Source organism: Gastrolobium bilobum, unplaced genomic scaffold (assembly GCF_033153095.1).
Source record: "Gastrolobium bilobum isolate Gb01-03AN ecotype WA unplaced genomic scaffold, APGP_CSIRO_Gbil_v1 utg23696, whole genome shotgun sequence".
Classification (NCBI taxonomy): domain Eukaryota; kingdom Viridiplantae; phylum Streptophyta; class Magnoliopsida; order Fabales; family Fabaceae; genus Gastrolobium; species Gastrolobium bilobum.
Genome location: NW_026895108.1, coordinates 93,209 through 116,282, shown reverse-complemented (window position 1 = coordinate 116,282; position 23,074 = coordinate 93,209). Strand labels below are relative to the sequence as shown.

The following is a 23,074-nucleotide window of genomic DNA, read 5'->3' as shown; positions in this document are numbered from 1 at the left end:
TTATATTCAAAATCTAAAGGCAACACGATAAAATAGATTGGGCCATTGGGGGATATGAAAGACGGAGAACGATTTGAAACCTCAAGTCTCGATTTGGATGATCATTTCTTGTGGTTCGTAAATGAAACATATCAATATATATTATAAGTTCTGTTAATTCACCCCCTCGCAAAAAGTAATCCTACGGGATGAAGTCATGAATCTGATCCCTGATCTTTATTTTGTATACAACATAATATTTTATTAAAAAATAAAAATTGTAGTTAATTATTGATCTATTTAATTAAGACTCCTATATTTTATCACCTTCACATTTCACGTAACTTAATATTTGAGATCCACCGAAACTTTTATATTTTCATAAAAATAAATAATGAACTTAAACTTTTCAATAAAATTCACACACAAAATTTCACTTAATAACACAAAATATTTTTAAAAAAAATATCAATGAATAATATGATACCAGAATTCCTCTTCCATCTTGATCAATCCTAGAGTGAATGATGTTCATTGTGGTTTATGGACCACTACGTTCCAACTTCAAGCATGAGGCTGATCTTCTAGTCTCTTTCCCCTCTCATTCTCTCAATATATCCCACCTCTTAAAACCCTGCGTGTTTACTGTTTAGAAAGAAATTATGTCATATGATCATATGCTTAACAATTTAGTACGCAATTAGATAATTAGTTACTCATTTGCTTTATATATTTTTATTATTTATCCTAATAATTTTTTATTATTATTATTATTATTATTATTATTATTATTATTATGTGGTAAATTATTATTATTATTATTAAAAGCTGTTATACTTTTATCTGATTGTATGTTATCACATTTATTTAATAAGTTTGACGTCTTATATAATTATTAATATAACCAAATTCTTTAAATAATATGTCAACATAACATTATATTACCGTGTAAAAAATTTATATACTTAGGGTGTATTAAAATTAAACTCATAATTTTAGTCTAATATGTTCTTTTTTTATAAAATTAAAAAAATTAATTTTTCTATGTAAAATTGTTGTGTCTTTCCAGTTTTTCATAATAAATTATCTAGAAACTGGTCTCATTAAAGATATCTTAATATATTTTTAATAATAATTGCACAAAAGTTTAACTGGACACCTTTGAGATTTTTCTTTGTAACTTCGTATGTAACCAATATTATTAAAACCGGTCTGGTCATTGACTCAGTCGAGGTACTGGGTCACTGATTCAACCGCATGACCCGGTAATTATATGCAATTTTATAATTTATATTAAAAAATTATAAACATACTCAAATATCTAAAAAAAATATAAAAATTTCAAATATTTTAATATAAAAAATAATAAATCTCATATTATTATCTAATAAAGGATCAAACAAAAATATAATGATCGTGATATGAGGCTTTAGGTTCAGAAAACGACATCTCTAACTATAAATCAAATCAAAATTTTCTAGATAGTGCATAATTGAGATAATATTAGTGTTGTAGGTACATAACTTATATAAGTCAATAAGTAAAAAAATATTCAAATATATCCATTATGATTTTTTGAAAAAATAAATAATTTAATTTTTTTTTGGGACCGGGCCGGGTCACCGGTTTTCATGGAAACTGGTCGAGTCGGACCGGGTCACACCAGTTCTGATACATGACCGGTCCGTTACTTCAACCGAACTGGTTATATGACCGGTTTACCAATTTCCGAGTCGACCCGACCGGGTCGGTCCGATTTTAATAACACTGTATGTAACTCGTGGTATAATTGTTAGAAGTAAAATTTAATGTCTATACTTTTTATTTTTTTTAAGTCTTATTATGTTACATAATTCTGCTTCAAATTTTTAGTTTTCAAATTTACCATAATATTATAAAATAACTCTTATATTTATCACAAGAATTCTCTTGGTTACAAAATCAACAATTTTAGGCTAAAGAACTCCTATGTTTATCTATCTGGATATAATTATATCTCCTAGTTGCGTCCATAAACACTCAAAACAAATAAGTAGCATTAATTATTTAAAGACTTTGTTCTGAATCTACTGTTCGGCTTATAGAGCTTATGCACTATTGGATAAATCTTATATTCTTTAGCAACTTTTTGGCAACCACCCTCTTATAGGCTTTTTGAATTTTACTTTTCATTAATTAATTAATAATTATTTTGTCCCTTATTTAAAATTATCTATCAATCTGTCCCTCTTTAATCGATTAACTTGAATATTTAATCGATTAAATGGTCAAAACAGGCAAAAATGGTCGACTCTAGATTTAATCAATTAAACATCTCTCTTTAATCGATTAACTTGAATATTTAATCGATTAAAACTTATATTTAATCAATTAAATATCCCAAATGAGCGTGAAAGCATTGACTGAATGAGACAAACAAGGAAAACTCGTTGGTTCACTGCGTAGCGAGAACGAATCTTGATTCTTTAACGCATTTGAGTTGTTCCTGAATCCAAATTTTCACATAATGCTCGCCAAATGACCTTTGGCTCCTAACTCAGACATGTCCCTAGTTTAAGAACATTCCGAACTATGATTGGGGTTCACCTTTAATCCAGTGCTGTTAGAAGAGAAATATCCCTTCTTCTGATAAGTCACTTGTCACTGGACAATATATGTTATTATTATTTGTATCATCTCTAAAAGCAGCTCTTATCATAGATTTGTTGCTTAATATTACTTCTTTCTGAAGAGTTTTGTGCTCAATTTTGCAAAAATTCTTCAGCATGTCACGAGTTTTGGCTTCCAACTTAGAAATCCATCCATTTGGAAGTATAGACTTCAGCTCCAATACATAGTCACCACAACCCCTCATTTCTTTAGGAGCACATCTAATATTTCCATCATTGTTAGCATTCCAATCAGTATATATCTCAATAGTACCCTCTGAAGTCCCTAAATCACAATATACTGGTTGAGGATGACCACCATGCATGTACTCACTGCCCTTATTAACATATCCAAACTTCAGTTCAGGCCGGGGTGAAATACTTCCATTTCATATTTCTTCACAGCGAATAAGACAGATTTCAAACGAACACTTGAGGCAGCCAAAACTTAATCCTTATAGTAAACTAAACCTTAATCATCCTGTAACAGCCTGTTACGTACCGGTAACGTTATCATTGCATATGGTATTAAGCACAGTTACAATCATAGTAATTGAGTTAATTAAATTACGGGTAAACTTTTTTCCTTTTATTAAATCCTCATTGTTAAACATTACCCATTTCTGTAAATAATTAAAACAACACCATAATTGTAATGAAAAAATCGTGGAAGCATAAAACATACTAATTATCATCTCTCCAAGCAATACCATATATTTTAGATTTCAGAAAGCACATTTTCAAAATTTTACACAGTGGAAATCGATTACCATAGTTGGGTAATCGATTACCAAAGGCTCCAGAATGAGACAGTAGCCAATTTTGGGCTCCCCTGTTTTTGGTAATCAATTACTGAACTAGGTAATCGATTACCTATGTCAAGGTAATCGATTACTTTGAACACAGTGGCTCAATTTTACGTCCCCTGTTTCAGGTAATCGATTACCAAAGGAAAGTAATCGATTACCCTTCTGTAAAAATGACAGATGATAGCATTTAAAATACAAAAAGGGTGATGTAATCCACTCCTAACACTTCACTACCCAAAATACCACTTACACAAGATCTAATGTAGGCTCTAGGCCCTTCCATCTTGCATATTCATTATCCAATATGACAATTACAATGGTTCCCAATATCATAGCCATTTTACACATCAAATGGTCTATTTACAACACAAGTCTTCCAATGCCTTAAAACACAAATAGGTGGCCATGGACAAGTCCCATGCTCACTCAAAAGTCCAATATATTCAAAAGGCATAAATTCTACATGAAGTACAAAGACTTAGCATATAGTTATGAACACCCAAAAACATGGCAATATCATCATGCAATATGTTCATAACCTAAGTCCAAAATACTAAACACTATGTTATGTGCATCTAATATAGTCCTCCAAAATGTCATGTCCTCCCAATGCACATCATGCTTGACTCATCCACTATGCGGGCCTCTTGCCCGAAGCTCCTCCATGCTCACTATAGCCTGAAATGATGTCCCCAAACGCGGGGTGAGATATACAAATATATCTTAGTAAACCAAGGGCACTAGAGGATCACTCCACCCCATGGCTCACTCAATGTGCAACAATAACATCATGTAAAAATGCATAACTTACAAAATCACAAACAACTGGGCCCAAATCCAAGAACATCCACATAAGGATTCTGTTCAAGGACCCCATCATATAACTCTCGGGAATCTTCCTGGTGCCTCTCCCATGGATGAGACGACCCCATGGAAAAACCCAACTGGAGCTCCTCACGAGCCCTATCCAGCGGAAGTCCTACGTTTGGATCATCCTGGTGCCGCTCCCAGAGTCGGCCTCACGGCAAAACCCGACCGGAATTCCGAAAAGATATCTCCAGCGGAAGTCCAAACAACACACATCTACTGGCCAGAGATCACAAAATTTCACACACAACATGCTCCAAGCATGTCACACAATCAAGCAATAATGCATGAACATACATATTCACACAATGTTAAAAATACAAAATCCAACCACAACCTTCCACTAGGTGTGGTGGAGCACACAAGGGATTAGAACCCAAGTTCCAATGGTTTACCTCAATTCCAAGCACAATGCTCTAAAACATAAGCTCCAAGTTTAATCCTCCTCTATTGATTCTGTGAGAGGCAACCTATATGATCAACAACAATGACCATCAATCAATTGCAAACAATTCATCAATTTCACAAGAGTTATAACCAATTTTAGCCATTTAAGCCTAATGGCCCTCTCACCATTAATTCAACTATCTCAACCACTTGAATAATCAAAGTAATTCACCAACCCACCAATTATACACTAAACCATCAACCATTGACTAAACCATATTTTCACATCATTTTTCCTCCAACCACCTCATGGTTCGAAATTCACAAGGGAGTACCTCCCAAGGTTTTCAACTCAATTCCATCCTTACACACATCATACAATCATGTAATTACTTCATCCCAATGCCCCACAACTCAATCATGCCATCCTACAACCATGTTATATCACAAAGTCATCAATATCAACCCCAATTTTTACGCTTATCGATACAATTATACCGCAGTATTTTACACCAGTAAAATCATTATTCATCAAATTTTCTGAAACTTGCCTATCCACTCGAAATTTTCCGGTCATACTAGCCTTCTGCGGAGGCCTCTTTAATTTCATAACCATATCCAAATACTCAGCCCAGCCAAACCATTGGCTCTGATACCACTATTGTGAATGGTATGAGGGAGCCCAAAACCCTTTTCAAAGGATACCTACATCAATGGGTCAAATGATAAACCATAATAAGTGGGTCGACACCACATCTCAACCCAAAATCTTAAGACTCAAGTTGTATAGGTCTTTTTGCACTTGTATGGTACTCACTTGGAACATTTCTAATCGGTGTGGAACTTAATCGCTACTCACATTTTATTATTTCAACAATTTCAAATAGTTGATAATCGTCTCTATTACAAAAGGGTCCCTCCTTATCTTTCTATTAGTGCATGGAACTAAATTGTGCAAGCAAATATCATGTTATCCTTTAGAGAAGGTTTACTTTTCCACAAAGTTCATCTCCCTTTTGAGAATAATCATGGATTTCTTGAAGAAATTCTTACAACAATTTCAAATAAACTTTATGTAATGAACTTACTAATTGCATAAGTACAATCGGGTAATTCTCCTAATAGCATTTAAATTTCATAAAGTTATTAAAAAAACTAAGTTTAATGCTATATATTGCATTCATAAACCATATATAATGAAATTAATTTTTAAGAAAGCTTAACAGAAGATTTTTCGTTTATAGTCCATAAGGTTCTCTCCAAGAAAAACTGAAAAGGCAGCTCACGCATAGGTGGGTCCCAAGTTTAATATAGGTACTCATATTTCAAAAAAATTCTCTAAGCTCAAGATTTAGGCACATATACCTATTGTCAGCATCTTCTACCTTCTGTTAAGATCCACTAATTAACAATAAAAAAAATGGCCTTCAATTGTCCTGCATTACAGAATAGTCACCTTCCAAAGCATATGATCTTCATCCTTATTTGGATGGGCTTCTTCCTATCCAGAAGCTGTTTCTTTTTTTTTTTTTAAGTGCTTTTAATTTTTTTTCAGTTGTTTGGATTGAGCTTTTAGAGCTCGTTTGTTTCTCCTTTTGAAAAAAGTAACTTTTGAGATTTCCTTATTTTAGAAGTCCTTTTTGTAAAAGTTAAAACTATTTATATTTTTATAAAAATATTTAGTTTTTGAAAAAAAATATTTAGCTTTTGACTTCTGCTTTTTTTAGAAGTTGAAATTTTTAGTTTCTGGGAAAAGTAAGTTTTTGACTTTTTTTGTGACTTCTGCTTTTTTTAAAAGCAGACATCCAAATGAACTAAAATTGAGAAGTGCTTTTTTTCAAGAAAAAAAGTAATTTTTAGAGAGGAAAAAACCATCCAAACAGACCCTTAATAAAAGTAGAAGGTAAAAAAAGTTAAAATCTTTCTTTTTTGAAAAGCTAAAAATTGTGGCTTCTGAAAAGAAGTAGAAGGGAAAAGCTACTTTGACACTCTCTTGCCGTTGGGAATGGAACCCATTTCCATTGGGAGCAGAGGAGAAAATGAAATCTCAGATTGCAAGTGGATAAAGACCCAAACTTTACGAGTTTAAGAACCGAAAACAGTAACCCATAAGAGCATTAAGAGTATGAGGGAGGTTACCAAACGGTGGTAGCTCAGTTGGCGCATGGGAGCTGAGCAGGTGGGGGTGAAGGCATGTGTTCGAATCTCCCCAAACCACCTTTGGGAGGGGTTTAAAGCCTTAAACCTGGACCCGCCCCGAATCGGACTAATTGCGAAGCGATGAACCGATGGAATATTTCCAAAAAAAAAAAGAGTACGACGGAGGTTGAAATGGAAATGGGTCTGAACGGAGTGGGTTGAGAGAAAAGAAGATCGCTAGGTGAGAATCACTCGCAGATTGCCATCGGCACCTTCAAAAACAGAGATAAGAACTGCAGCTCTCTTTGTACTGAATTGGATTTGGTTGTGCATTGAATTATAATTTTGGTTGTGCATTGAATTAGAATTGTTGGGTTGTTGGGTATTGATTTCGAAGAGCAAAAGTGATCATCCAATGCTTGTAATCTCTGTGAACCTTGTACCTCTAGTCTATTTGAACCTATTCCCTTCTTCAATAGAAATGGATTTAACTTAAATTGACTTTTAAGTGCGTCGGAATTGTCGGTGAGCGGAGGAGATGACAGTGCCAAACTGCCAATGTGCCATGGAAATACAGTGAGTAACAAGGGCACAATGGTCCTTTTATATTAAAAAGTGATTTTTTTTTTAAAATATCCAAATGATAGTTTTACTCAAAAGCACCTTTTAAATATTACATCTAAACGCAAAATAACTTTAACTTTTAAGAAAAGTTCTTTTAAAAAAAGCAACTAATAAAAAGTCCTTCTTTTAAAAGCTCATCCAGGCAACTTGAGCTATGGCAGTTAGGGGTGTGCATGGAACGGTTCATAATCAATTTTGACAAAAATCGAACCGAACCAGTTTTAAATGGTTTGATTTTCAAACCGAACCGATTTTCTTTTTTAAAACCGATTTTTATTTATCCAAACCGATTTGAAATCGGTTCCAAAACCGGTTTATGGTTCAAAATTGATTTTGATATAAAATCAATCAAAACCGATTTTAAATCAAAACCGGTTATGAACCATAAATTGGTTATCAAGTTCAAAACCGATTTTATAACAACTTTAAAATCGGTTTTTGGTGAGTTGTGCTATTTTAAAAAAAAATACCTTTATTATTTATTTATTGCTTAAAATATCTAGATTATTTTGATTAAACATGAGAATGCCCTTTATTTATTTTTTGCTAAAAATATCTAGGCTATTTTTGATTAAATATGAGTAGGCCCACTGTTGAAGCCATCAATCATGGATTCATCCATATAGAAGTGATGCTCACAATCATGGAAATTCTTGTTTTAAACATAAAGCAAAAACATAAAGATGAAACTGCATTATCAATAATTTTAGTAGAAACTAAACCCACCATATGAAAAACCATATGAGTTTTCTAGACATAAAATACAATTTTCTATTCTAACTCACATTTTCTCGTAAAATATCAATGAGAAAAAAAGAGGTAAACATAATAAATCCAATAAAAGTAAAAATAAAAAATCATTAAAAAAATGGATATGGTTTTGTTATTTTGGATATCCAAACTGTTCTGAAAATGGATAACCAAACCTAAATCAAAATTAAAAAATTGGATTGGTTATTAAACCGTTTTATAAAAACCGGTTTTTAGAACTGGTTTGATTCAATTTATGGATTGATTTGGATCATTTGATTTTTTGAATACCCCTAATGGCAGTAATAAACAAATAGTATAATCATCCACCCTTGACAACAACAAGTGAGCACTGAAGAGTAAGAAAAAATGTTCCCTCCTTTGCCGGAAAAGGGGATAAAAAAAATAGAACAGATGTCCAATATATTCCTTTTTTCTTGTTATATTTAAGCATTTATTCAGTAGGACTATCCAAAATTTGTGACATTTATTCAGTAATAGTAGAGCTATTACTGATTTTATTTTTACCAGAAACAAAATTTTACATAATGATGATTAATTATATAAATGTAACAAATTTTGGATAGTCCTACCAAATAAATGCTTAACTATAACAAGAAATAAGGAATATATTGGGCATCTGTTCTATTTTTTTTATCCCCTTTTCCGGCAAAGAAGGGAACATTTTTTCTTACTCTTCGGTGCTCACTTGTTGTTGTCAAGGGTAGCTATTTGTTTATTACTTCCATAGCTCAAGTTGGCTACTAATAATAGCACAAGGATGAAGATCATATTCTTTGGAAGGTGACTAGTCTTGTAATGGAGGACAATTGAAGGCATTTTTTTAATTAAGTAGTGGATCTTAACAGAAGGTAGAAGATGCACACAATAGATATATGGAAATAGTGACCAAATGCCACTGTTCCAAAATTTATTTTTCTAAATGACACGCCAACAATGCAATTTCCCAATATGCCACGCGGGCAAATTCGCTACAGTACCCAGCGAATTTGGTAGCCAATGATTTCGTTACACGTGTCACATTTTGGTAGGAAAAGTTGACTGACACGTGTCCAAGTTCGCTACGACTGGTAGCGAACTTGGTAGCCAATGATTTCATGACATGTGGCACACTTTTGCATGAAAAGCTGACTGGACGAAGTTTGCTACCAGGGGTAGCGAACTTGGTGTGCTAGGTGGCACAATCTCATTGCCTGATCAAAATTAATGTTCCAATCACAATATAAAGACAGAAAAGAAGGAAACTAACAATTAATTATAAGTAATGTATTAATCACCAATCACAATTAATATATCAATCACCATTCATAATTAATTTTGATCACAATTAATGTACCAATCACCAATCACAATTAATATATCAATCACCATTCACAATTAATGTAGCAATCGCAATTTTGATCGGTAGATTAATTGTTTGTGATATCATTGTTACAAATTCAAACAATGTTTGTGAGAGGTAAAATATGTCAAATGAGGTGTCATTGGATAGATCTCGAAAAGTTATATGAAATAAAATAAAAAATATCTAATTTGGATTTCCGAATCAAAAGTTATGGCCCTCCGAAGTGATTGGTGATTGGTACATTAATTGTGATTGTTACAATCAAAAGTTAATCCTATTTGTACACTAATTGTGATTGACACATTAATTGTGATTGCTAATTGGCACATTAATTTTGATTGGCACATTAATCAAATTGCCATTTTCCTTCATTTTCTGTGTTTTATTGTGATTGATACATTAATTCTGATTGTGCCACGTGGCACCTAGTTCGCTTGGACCTTCAGCGATCTTGGTGCATGTCAGTCACGTGGCACACCTAGTTCGCTGCCACATGCAGCGAACTTCTTCAGTATGTCAGCATTTATTGCAACATAGTTCGCTATTGAGAGTAGCGAACTTGTTGTCCACCAGAAACGTGTCACGTCAGTAAATCAAGTTCGCTGGGCACGGTAACAAACTTGCCCGTGTGACATATTAAAAAATAATACTATTCACGTGACATTTAGGTAAAAAAGTCAGTTTGATCATTGCTATATATACCTAGATCTTGAGCTTATAGATAAAATTTGGAGTATGAGCACCTATATTGAACTTGGGACCTACCCATGCGTGAGCTACCTTTTTACATGATAACGTGACGTGAAAATTTAACGAGAGAGAACATAATAATTTTTATTGCTACGCAATGAACCGAATACAAGTGTTTTCCAAAAACAAAAAAAAAATTGAACCGAATACAAGTGGACTTCATTTCAATGGTTACATGATCTTGTATGTCAGAAAATTAATGGGCCGCAATCCTAAAGAAAGAGATCTTATACAAGGTTAGCTGACCATTAATATGTCGGTAGGAGACACGTCAATATGTTGGTGCAACCAACACACACAGACAGACACGGCATCTTTTAAATAAAAGATATAACAAAAAGGGAAAAGTATATAGAAAAAAAAAGTTGAAAAATACGTAAGACTATATAAGAAAATTATCTGGCATATTTAATAGGAAAAGTGTGTGTGACGTAAATTATCTCATTTAATAAACATAAAAAGATTTGGTCTCTTTGACAGTGTGCTTCCTCTTTAAATAGACTGACAAAGATAAACGTGGACTACAGCTTTGCAAGTGGATGTAAATATTTTTAAGGAAAATATTTTATTTTATGTAACATGAAAAAAGTGAATGGAATTTTTTTTAACGAGTTTCATTCATATTTTTATATATTGTATAAGATAAAATTATTTCATACAATATTAAAAATATATTTCTCTATTTTTAATTACTTTTTGCAAAAAATAAAAAAAGTCGTTACAAATTTTTAAACTTTAACCATTATTTACGGAGCATGAAACAATATCTTATTTTTACAATTATTACGATAAAATTAATCCTCAGACACTGTTGTAATTAACAAAATTAAAATACAAGTTATCAAGCAGTAACTTAAGTTTATAATGTTTCCTCTCGAGCCATAAAAACTTTGCTATACTCCTGTACATATGTTAATCAGGAAAAAAATTTAATCCCTTCGTGGCTGAACAAACCCATACAATTCATACTGCTAGAGAAAAGGTGAAGATTCTTGGATTAAATCATGGCAAAACCCAATCACTATAATATTTTACCATAATCTATTATTGTATAGTAATAAGTTTAATTCATTTTTAGGTTCTTAATTTTTGTTTTTATTTTGTACATTAGGTTCTTAATTTTTGGAAAAAAATTAAATGAGCTACTTGAGGTCCTATTAAGGGTATCAGATATGGAAGTTTTTCTAATTCCGTGACTTGAGAAGTTACTATATCCTTATGTGTTTTATTGGCAATGTAAATGTTTTTATTTATATCATTAATTATAGGAAGTTATTAATCTTATATCACATAAGTATCTTATGTGGGTGAAATAAAGTTATGGGTCCATAATTTTTAAAAAAATATAAAAGAAAAATAAATGGACACAACATTTTATGAGTGTGCAACATAAAATAGTTGTCTTACGTGATATGAGACAACTATTTTCCATATTATATGTTGGGAAAAGTGTGTATCATTTTAAAGGATATAAAGTTATGTCATTTTAAGTGAGAGAAAGAGATAAATCATAGGAGAGAGTGGAGGAAAAAAATTTAAAAATGTGAATCTCACCACTTTATAAAAGTGAAAGGATATAAGGTGTGTCATTTAAAATGACACACCTTTTCCCCTTATATGTTACTCATATCGGTTACAAATTAGGGATGTTCATCAACCGATCCAAATAGATTCAAACCGCGGTAACCGAACCAAAAAACCGATAACCGAATAAACCGAAAACAAAAAAAAACGAAAACAAAAAAAAATCGCAAATTTTAATTGGATTGGATCAGTTTTTGGATAGGTTGATGAAAACCGATCCAATCCAAACCGATCAAATATATTAATCCTCCACTACTTATTTGGGTCTTTTTCTAATCATAGCTTAAAAATTTCTAAACTCAAGACCCATTAACCTATCAACTAAACTCAAGAAAAAATCTAGTCACATCTCATCAACAAAATTTTATCTTTGTAGAGCTTCATATCTTATTGCCTAAATAAAAAAAACTATATTTAATTTACTAATGCTTTTGTATTTTAATTTTTTTTACAAAGTCAATAAATACAAAAGTCGTTAATTGCACAATAATCATGAAATAAATTTTAGGATTTTCAAAAAACCGAAAACCGATCCAATCCAAACCGAAAAAAATTGGATTGGATCGGATCAGATTTGAAAAACAATCCAAACCGAATGGATGATTATATGATCAAACTAAAGGAATTTGATCGAATGATTTTTGCTTTCAAAATCGATCCAATTCAGACCTAAAACCTATGTAGCACCGATACCGACACGGGACACGAGACACGACACGACACGACACTCTGACACGTTAATTCTAAAAAATGTTAGATTTCGATACGTTAGGACACGTTTTGATATTAAATAATATTTTTAATTTATGTAGTGTATATTATATTTAATATTCAATAATTTAACAAAAAATGAAACTAAAGTTATAATATTCATCAATTTTGCAAAGAAATATAATATATTATATTAAACTCAATAAAATTGTAATCGTAATCCAACGAATTTAATAGTTGGAACCAAAAACTCAACGCAGTGCAACCTTATATTTTTTTTTTTGAATTTCTATAACGCGTGTTGGAGTGTCGGGGAGTGTCGGAGTATCGGAGAGTATCGGGAAGTGTCAGACACGACACGTCAGGATTTTTGAAGTGTCGGTGCTTCCTTGCCTAAAACACCCCTATTACAAACTTACAACACTAAAAATGTAATTTAAACAAGAGATAATAATAATAATTTTATCAAATTGACGTGACATGCAATTGACCATAAAAACAAACAAACTTGCTAGTCGAAAAGCACCTTAAAAATATCTGGTAAGTTACATTCAAAGCTAGCTTAGTAGCCTGCTAAATATCGGATGCAGAGTAGTCGTTATCTGTTATTAATAAGGACATGTCAACTAATGCTAATTAGTAATTACTTAACAATAACAAAGCATAAAATAAGATTTATGGTTTTTCAAAAAAAAAAAAAAATGTAAGCTATGTGCTATGCTTCAACTTGAGCAACAATGTAAGAGAAAAACAAGCAAAGTTATTCACTGGAGAATTTTTAGTTTTAGTTTTTAAAATATACTACAGCCATGTAAATAGCTGAAATATATTGATTTTTGTATAAAAAAAGACAAATAAAGGAGATGAGAAATTGAGAACAACCTAGTAAGAGAGTGTGTGTTAAGGGAATGACATGAATGTGTATGAAAATGTTGTTGAGGTGGATGAACAGTGACTGGCAAATTCAGAGGATCCAAACCCGATAAAGAAATATCATTCTGTGCCACAAAGTTTTCTGCTTTTCTTAACTTTATTCTAATTCATCAGTAGTTGCTATAGTGCTGGTACATGCTTCTGTGCTTTCTTCATTCTCCTTTTTCTATCTCTTTCTGTCCCAACCCAACTCAACTCATTGATTTCTTAATAGTTCTGTCTTGGTACTTTTCTATTTCAACAATCTTCCCATCATTTATTTGTTCTGTGGTGCTCTTCCAAAAGTAAAAAAAAAAAAAAAAACTTTTTTCTTGAATTGTTGGTTGTCAGAGAGTTTTTTTCCACCTTCAAGTGAGAATGCACAGAATTATGAGTTGTGAACTCTTATTATTCATTTACTGGTCCTATTATCATCTGGGTCTGTCTTAATTATGGACTCTACCTTCTGTTTGATCTTTGATTATTGCTTATTTCTTTTTCCTCCCACTGTTGATTAATTTGATATTCATTTCTTTGCCGAATTAAGATATTAAATAAATATTAAGATATAAAAAATAATTCAAGATATAAGAAATTTCCATTTTTTTTTGTTAAAATATTCTATATCATTATTCCATTTTAAAGTCTTCTTCCTAGTTCAATGCTTGAATATTATTCCCTTATGATTATCTTTCTTCAGAACTACGATTGGCACGTAGAATTGCTAAAGTTATGCTTCATTTTTCTCTCCATTTAAGTGTGTCTTGCATTTGCACATATTCCCTTGTTTCTACTTTCCTTTTGTAAATGAAAGATTCTTAATTTTTAGTGGACACATTAGATTTGTGTTTTGGCATCATGAATTGCTTTTCTTTGTTTATGCTGCTTTTGAAATTGCATGGCATATTATCCAATGACATCCAGATTTTCTTTTCTTTTACTTCTTTTAAAACTAATGCTTGTTTGTTCAATTCAGATAGGAATGGGAACAAATCTCAGCATTCCGAAAACTGAAAAGTTTTCTGAAGATGGTGAAAATGACCGTCTTAGATATGGCTTATCATCTATGCAAGGTTGGCGTGCAACAATGGAAGATGCAGTGAGTAGTCACTGGAAAATTTGTTAGCTTATTAAATTGAAAATCTTTTATGGATAAATCCTGAATTCTTTAAAGTGAATAGCCCCACAATGTCATGCTATTGTCTAATATAAGGTTACTAGCAGTGATAGAGTAGAAGTATGCAATGTTAGCGAACTGAATAGTTGAGCTTTGCCTAATGTGTTTGTTGGGAGATGGTGGTGTTCTAGGGGATTAGAAGATTTGATTTTATCTTTTGTTCTCACGTGATTTTGATCCAGTTTATTGCGTTTTCTGGAATAAATGTGTATACCATAATTATGCTTTTAATTTTGTATTTTGGAACTCTTTTCATCTTATTTGTGTTGCTTAGATTGCTCTTTGTTAAACCTTTGATATGCCATTGACCTTTTCTCTCTTTTCTTTTGCTAGCATGCTGCACATCTTGATCTGGATGCGTCCACTTCGTATTTTGGTGTTTATGATGGTCATGGAGGTAAGATTTGAACAAGTCTGGCCATTTGGAAGGATGGCTGAGTGCCAGTTTTACTACTTTATTACAGATGACTTCTTTGTGCATGTTAAAATGACTTGTCTTACTTTTTCTGTTTCAATTTTCTCTTCTGAATTATTTCTCACCCTCTTATCCCCCTTGACCCCTATTACCCTATAATAAGAAAAAGATAACTTGGATATGATATATTTTAAAAAGTAAGAGATAAAAAACCACTCCCCAATTAAACCCGACTAGCGAGTGCGGAGTGAGGGCAATCCTTGTATGCAGCCCTTAGAAACAGAAAACCGAAACAGAAATTCTCTCCAAAATCTCTGAATATTCACAACCGAGACACTGATGCAAAAACTGCTCCCAATTGTTCAATTTGCTTATTTCTTATTTCTGTAAATTTTCTTTTTTCTTTTCATAGAAAGTCATCTAGTTAACTTTATTACTTTCTTGTCATCAATTTTTTCAGTATTTGAAGCACAGTTTGAAGTTATTTCTTAATAATTAATTATTGTACTTTAATTTGGGTAACTGTGACTGAACTAAAACTTATGTAACATATGTGAAGACCTTAACACACTCCATATTTAGTGCAACTCCCATACCTTGATTCAGATTAAACCTGCAAGCTTCCATCTATTGTTAATTGGTTGTTCTGCTGTGCATCTAAATTGTGTGTTCTTATGATCTATACATCATATAATGTTGTACTTTTTTTTCCAGCTTATCATTTCAAACTAATAGCTGCTGGTTCACCTTTTAGATTATTTACTGGTAGAAATTGTGCAGCTCATGCACATCCATGCTCCTCTACTTGTTGCCTTAATTTTTAATGCTGGGGTGCATATATGTCTAATACAAATATCAACGATTCCAGCCAGGCAAAGAGGAGAATGCTACAAAATTTTGTGTAGTCTTGTAATCAGCAATATGTTATGGATGCTCACTTAGCCCCAAAATTTTCAGGTAAGGTGGTTGCCAAGTTTTGTGCCAAGTATCTTCACCAACAGGTGCTCAAGAGTGAAGCATACATAGCTGGAGATGTAGGAACCGCCCTTCAGAAAACATTTTTCAGGTTAGAATAAAAAATAGGCCCCCCTGTGTTTAAAATTTAAAGGTGATTCCTTTGTTGGGTATTCAGCAATCAAGTGACTGAATTTGGTTTCATGCTTGTATGCACTCAAATCTTTGTTCTATTTAAAGTCTAAAACTTCATTTTGGATTGTCAGCTCAATTTTCAGCTTTGTAATTCACTAATTCTTATTCTAGAATGCGTCTCTTTAATATACAAAGGGAGTGTAGTTTCCCGTGGTCTTACTCAATAGTCCTTCAGGGGTGTTCATCTTTTTGTAGTAGCGAATTATAGCTCACTTGCTAGTTAATGGTCATGGTTAAGCACATTTTTGAATTTATTGTGTTTCATTAAAATTACAGAAGTAAAGAACATATATGTGTTTGTCTCCTGTTAAAATTTATATTGTAAAAGAAAAAGTGATCACTAGTTCCTCATTCATACATTGTTTCTCCCACTACGCCCCTCGGCCCTCACCCAAAACACAGGGAAAAAAAAGAGTTATGAACTAGCATTTTCATTATTATGCAGAATGGATGAGATGATGCGCGGTCAAAGGGGATGGAGGGAATTATCAGCCTTGGGTGATAAGATAAACAAGTTTAATGGGAGGATAGAAGGATTGATTTGGTCTCCACGTAGCTGTGATGGTAAAGACCAAGGTGATGATTGGGCCTTTGAGGAGGTAGGTTTGACGTTTGAAGGATTTTTAAACTGTTTTTTTTTTTTTTTTATTACTTTTCAACATCATAGCTTTCATGGGAAATACTTGGTCCATTAGTTCCTGGCATATGGTTTTATAAGTGAAGAAATATCATGTTCATGGATTATACAGTTATGTTTCTCCATATGTTCTGGTTTTCTGTGTGTGTATAAAATTTTAGTTTTCTTTGCATCTCCCTTTTTCTTTTCTGGTTTCTTTTTGTTGATATTCTGTAATTTGATCTTATATATTGTAAGCAGGGGCCTCATTCTGACTATGCTGGACCAACTTCAGGAAGCACTGCCTGTGTTGCAATTATTAGAAACAATCAACTTTTTGTTGCAAATGCTGGTGATTCACGTTGTGTAATATCTAGGAAGGGTCAGGTATCTTCAGAATGGAAATTCTATGATTTTTATCATTTTAACTGCTGGCATGGACATATATGTACACCACATTCTGTGTTTTTTATGACTCACTCCTGTACATTGGGAAACAATGCATGTCTTTTAACTTGACTGGTTAAATTCATTAAGGGGACTTGTTTGAATACATTGAAATTGCTTGTCTCTTTCTCTTGTAGACTATATATATTTAATTTTTGAAGTAAAAGATCTTGCAGATAAACATTTTTTTATTATTATTGGCATTTTTCTACAGGCATACAATTTGTCTAGAGACCACAAACCTGATCTTGAGATTGAGAAGGAAAGAATCTTAAAGGCTGGTGGTTTTATTCATGCAGGACGAGTTAATGGGAGTCTAAATCTTGCAAGAGCTATAGGTACTTGATTACCGCAAGTGAGCTTTTTCAAATGTTAATTTAAGCTTCCGTTTCGCAATTTTAACTTGAGTGCATGTCCCGGGCCACTGCATCTTTATCCATGAATTGGTGAACATGATAAATGATAACTAAGTGTACCAACAATGAAAGGATTCTTTTACTGTGTATGCTTTATTGTGGTTGTTTACAAGGCAAGAGGAGGTTCCTCTGCATGTGGGTTGGTTTCAAATTGCATAATTGAAGTTTTCAAATATGTATATCTGTTTCTTCTGAACAATAGTTTCTTTGTGAAGATGCATTTATTTGGGATTTTGGGGGTGGGTTGGATTGGTGATGGTTTCTTCTTATTCCATTCAATATGTTTCACTATTCTGCAGGTGACATGGAATTTAAGCAGAATAGATTTCTTCCTGCTGAAAAACAAATTGTGACCGCTAATCCAGATATAAACACTGTAAGTTTGTTCCTGTACTATTTGCTGACTTTAAGTGATTGATAGAATCCATCAACCACAGCTTCCCAATTGCAATGTGATAGAACCCAAAATAAATACTTGGTCAAGAGTCTCAATACTTGCTGCAATTGTAAGCTTTCATCTTTTAGTATTAATCTGTTGTGACTGAGAGATTTTGTTTTTGACATTTTATTATAGGTTGACCTTTGTGATGAAGATGAATTTATAGTACTAGCTTGTGATGGCATATGGTATGCTTTCATATACCTATTTTGGTTCTGAATGTTATTATGTATTTGGAAGATATCACGGTCATTTGCATTAAGATGTAATAACTGATGGAATTTTGATTTTAGGCATACTAGCCTACTAGGTAGACAATATGTACCTTTTTTTGTGGCACAGGAAAAATCATGCCTAGATGAGCCAATTACTCTGACATGTGGTTTAAAAAATTTGTGTTTCTAACTTTAGAAATTACACAAAACTGACCTAAAGGGCAAACTGGTGCATAAGACTCCCCGACTTGTGAGGGTGAGATTGACTGTAGGTAGTCTTACCCTTGTATCTTGCAAAGAGGTTATTTCCAATATTCTAACCCGTGAGCCAATCACAAGGAGCAACCTTACCACTGCTCCAAAGCTTACCCTCAATCGACCCTCATCCATATCCTCACAAGTCAGGGAGCCTTGTGCGACGGGATTTGCCCTTTTACACAAAACTGCCCTATTTTTTATTTTAATCCACAAGAAGGTTTAAAAACCTCATGCATATACCCTGAGGTTGCCGGGGGCGGGTTTGTATATTAAAAACTACAGGCCTTTGCATTGGTTAGTTTTAGTTTACTAAAATATTTTTAACACATAGGTCAGATGGCCCCTAAACACTGCCTTGACACATAGGTAACTGTCATGTCTTGGAAATTCTTGAGTGGTTGATTTATTTCCTTCTTACTGCCTCATGTTTAAATCCCTGAATTTGTTTGATGGTGTCTATTACTCATTGAGCTTTTTCAGGGATTGCCTGTCAAGCCAACAATTGGTAGATTTTGTACGTCAACAACTGCTCTTGGTGAGTTTTAAGTTATGAAATTTTTCTAATACTAATAAGATGGTGAAGTATTCAATTAATAATTACCTATTATATTTACCTAGAGATTATGCATATTTATGATATTTAATGCAGCACTTGGTACTGTCATGGAGAAGAATTTTTACTTGTACTTGTATTTTGTTGGATAGAATTGACATTGCATGCTGCTGGATAACATATCGAGGTCTTTTTTTTTTATTTGTTTACTTTTTTAACCGTTTGTCACATAATGCACTTTTCTAGGGTAGATCGTGTTGGAAATCGACAATCACACAAATCGCGAATGAAAAAGAGAAAGAGAGAGAATAGACACATTGATTTACCCTGATTCACCCAATTTAGGCTACGTCCAGCTTGTCTATACTATATTCATCTCACCGCCATTCGTTACAAGTCACTCGGTTTACAAGGAGAATATAAATAGGATTACAAAAATCCTAACAGCAGCTATTCATGGGCTCAAGCCCAAACTGCTAAGAAAATAAAAAAATTACAATAGATTAGAGGCCTACAACAATACATAGCCTCTACGGGCCTAGGGGCGCTGTCTTTCTGCTGACCCCGACAACAAGGGCTCTCATCAACATACGAAGTATGAGCCATACCCAACAGATCATGCTTTTAGGAATTTGTTTCTGGTAAAAATAAAATCAGTAATAGGCTATAAACTTTTATATAATCTTTTATACAGTCTATAGGTTAGTATTTTGTGCTTGAATTTTCTATTCAAGTGGTGTCTACTTGGTTAATGATTCAAGTTATTATTTTAATGTAGTTGGGCTGAAATGTGAAACAGAAGTTTTGACATGATTCCATTTTATCCCACAGGAAACAAAACTTTCTGCGGTTTGTGAAAGAGTATTAGATCGGTGTTTGTCACCATCAATTGCTGTTGGTGAGGGATGTGATAACATGACCATGATCTTGGTGCTGTTCAAGAAACCGGCTCAGTCCAGTGCTCCAGCACAAGAACAATTCTCTTCAAATGAACAAGCTGCATCTGAACCAAGACTTTGAGAGAAATGGAAGTTAATAGGTTTTGAAGAGAAATGGATCTTTTCATCTGATTTAACATATCAAGTCATGTGAGAGGATTTTAAGAGTTTATAGACAAATTAACAGTAATTAGAGATGAGAGACAAAAGGTGTTGGTAAAAAAATTTCCTCACATGATTGTGTTAAATCATACATGAGAGGATTCATTCCAACAACATAGAATATAGTGTGGACCACTGCTTAGAATATGTGTGTATGGTTGTTTTCACTTTCAACTAGCCTTTTATAAAGCCATTATTCTCCCCCAGAGTATGTTATGCTTGTTCAATAAGCGGCTCCAAATGTCAGTCTTTGTAGTTATTAGTAACAATCTGGGGGCATTCTGTGATGGTTAGCTAGTTGCTATTTGTTAATTGCAGGGATTTTGGCCCCAACATAGGATATTTGTATATATGATATATATCTCATTAAATGACCCCTGTCATGTGAGGGTCTCACATGATAGGATTTAAGGGAGACTGAAGTTGAATTTTCATGGATATGTTTGACATGGAAGAGAGAGAGAGAGAAAGAGATTATTCTATTTTTAAAATAAAAGAATAAGAGTTTTTGTGGAGTGTAAATAAGTTGAGCAAACTTGTGGGGAAAAAAGAGAGACTGTTTAAACTTGGTTTATTTGTTAAACGAAATGAATTTAAAGTTTGATTTTTTTTCTCCTTTATAAGATTTATTCTTTAATAATTTTTAAGTTTATTAATTTATAATCGATATTTGTATGCCATGAAAAAAAGTAGAAATAGAAACATAGGCTTTTTATGTATTCATGATACATTATTTAGATATTTTTACTTCTTAAAAATAGATTGTTTTTATTTTGGTAAGTACTAAGTTCTACCCTCAATAATATCTTTTTCATCTTAAGTAGAGCTAATCACTTGTATGGTAACCATGTGTTTTTGTATTAACTTATCTTATGGATTCATACATGAGGCTCATTTATTATCATGCCTAACAAGGGACAATCCAAACATAATTTTGATATAATTAAAAGAGGATATACATCAAAGATATCAATCCTAATACGATAGTATTAAACATGAGTTTCAGCTGCTAGAAGAGGCATAAAAGGTCCAGAATCTTAATACCCACAGGTATACTCTATAAATAAGAGGTAAAGTCTACATGTAAGGATTATTCTCTCTTTATTATTGTTATGTTGTCACTGTTCACACACACCACTCCTTTGGTGAAAGTTGTCTTTTATTTCTTATGCACAATGATCTACTAAATTTAATGGTATTTAATTCATAGATACCTTAAAGAAAGCACCTAGATCCAAAGTAATTAACTAGTCTATTGGACTAGACATCTCTGCCTTTGAGACAGAACAACTTATATACACAACATGGATTGTTGTGTAAAATCAACTTTTGAAGGGATAAAAAAACTCTAGAATATACCTTTGTATAAAATTATAAAATTTTCATTGAACTTTTATTGTACATATTAACGAGTTAAAGTTGGATAATTCACGAATATGTTAAATTAATTTGCAATCCTAATCGTTATTGCTCAAGGTTTAAAAAGTGGTTTCAAACAGTGTTTTAAAACTCCACTCCGCCCCCAGTTTGACCCGGGTCAACCCTGGCTCCTCCTCTCTGAGAGGGTTGGGGTCACAAGTTGGACCCTATATATATATCGACCCCTCCTACCCCTAAAATCCGGTCGAGTTTCAATGACTCCCGAGTCAGAGGGTCAAGGGGGATCACTACATTTTTTTTAAAAAAAAAAATCCATGAAATAATATCATTTTATTAAAAAAATAAAATAAAAATGCTTGCAAACCTAAATCTAATCGTTCTCTTCTCTCCTAGCGACCTAGACGTCTTCAATATTCACCTCGCTGCCGTGAATCTTCTAGAAAAGGTAAGAATTTTACCCATTCAAATAAAATCCTTACTGTCGTCGACGAAAATTAAACAAAATCTCATTCTTACTTCCTTTAAAATTTCTTTGTCAGGGAACTTCTCAAAAGAGACAGAACCGGGTCAACGTAGTGACCCCATTAGAATATGAGTTTTGTATTTTGGTATCTTGATACTTTAATAGGTTGTGTAATATTGACTTGTGGTTGTAATTGGTGAATCATGTTAAGTATATTTTGAATCTTTAATGATTGGTGGTTTATTTTTTAATATTTTCATATAGGATATATATATTTTTCTTTTTTTAATATATAAAACTGGGTCAGCGTAGTGACCCCATGACCCCCCGGTTAAACCCGTGACCCCTGACTTCGGCCGGGTCGATGGCCGAGCCGGATTTTTAAACACTGGTTTCAAAAACGTTTTGAGTTAGTAACAAAATAATTTGAACACCTTATAGAATGTCATGGAACCAAACCTAACTTTTTGAAGAGTTGAACATATAGACCTATTGGGCTTGATTCCATCAAACAACTTTGTGTTGTACATCTCAAACATTTTAAAAATTGAAGATGAATGATATTTGGGTTTTTTTTAAGAAAAAAGATACATGAATATTTTTAGTACATCAATAAAATATATAAATTAATGTGGATTTAATTTTTTGATGCATTGTTAGTATAATTTTTTTTTACACTATCAATCAACCGTGCCACATAATTAAAAAATTTAAATTTCATAACAAACACATTAAAAGTCATATTTGTCAAGGACGTGACAATAAGTGATTGATTAATAAAAAACTTCTTAATAATAATGTATCAAAATTAAACTATCAAATATATTTCGAAATGCCATACTTATAAGGAACAAGTCAATGATATGCAAAATAAGCTTTTGTCTTGCTTCAAATCAAAATGCTTTAAAATTAGATAAATT

The 23,074-nt window shown here is 32.7% G+C and overlaps 1 protein-coding gene across 2 annotated transcripts; it reads left to right on the top strand.

Moving 5' to 3' along the window:
- Positions 1-14,507: 14,507 nt before the first annotated feature.
- Positions 14,508-20,681, top strand: LOC133307792 (probable protein phosphatase 2C 60). 2 transcript variants are annotated; one of them, XM_061508386.1, is made up of 10 exons: positions 14,508-14,625; positions 15,037-15,100; positions 16,076-16,184; positions 16,713-16,866; positions 17,145-17,270; positions 17,545-17,668; positions 18,046-18,122; positions 18,321-18,373; positions 19,139-19,193; positions 20,043-20,681. In XM_061508386.1, the coding sequence occupies exons 1-10, from the start codon at positions 14,509-14,511 to the stop codon at positions 20,229-20,231; spliced, it is 1,068 nt and encodes a 355-aa protein (XP_061364370.1). In that variant the 5' UTR covers position 14,508; the 3' UTR covers positions 20,232-20,681. The 2 variants fall into 2 exon arrangements, with proteins under 2 accessions (XP_061364370.1, XP_061364420.1); XM_061508436.1 differs by having other exon boundaries at positions 14,521-14,599.
- Positions 20,682-23,074: the final 2,393 nt, after the last annotated feature.

Excerpts from the sequence above, each read along its gene's own strand:
- LOC133307792 (XM_061508386.1), top strand. The coding sequence starts at position 14,509 with ATGGGAACAAATCTCAGCATTCCGAAAACTGAAAAGTTTTCTGAAGAT. Across the intron at positions 15,101-16,075 it reads TGTTTATGATGGTCATGGAG|GTAAGGTGGTTGCCAAGTTT; the intron begins GTAAGATTTGAA and ends CAAAATTTTCAG. Across the intron at positions 17,669-18,045 it reads AAATCTTGCAAGAGCTATAG|GTGACATGGAATTTAAGCAG; the intron begins GTACTTGATTAC and ends ACTATTCTGCAG.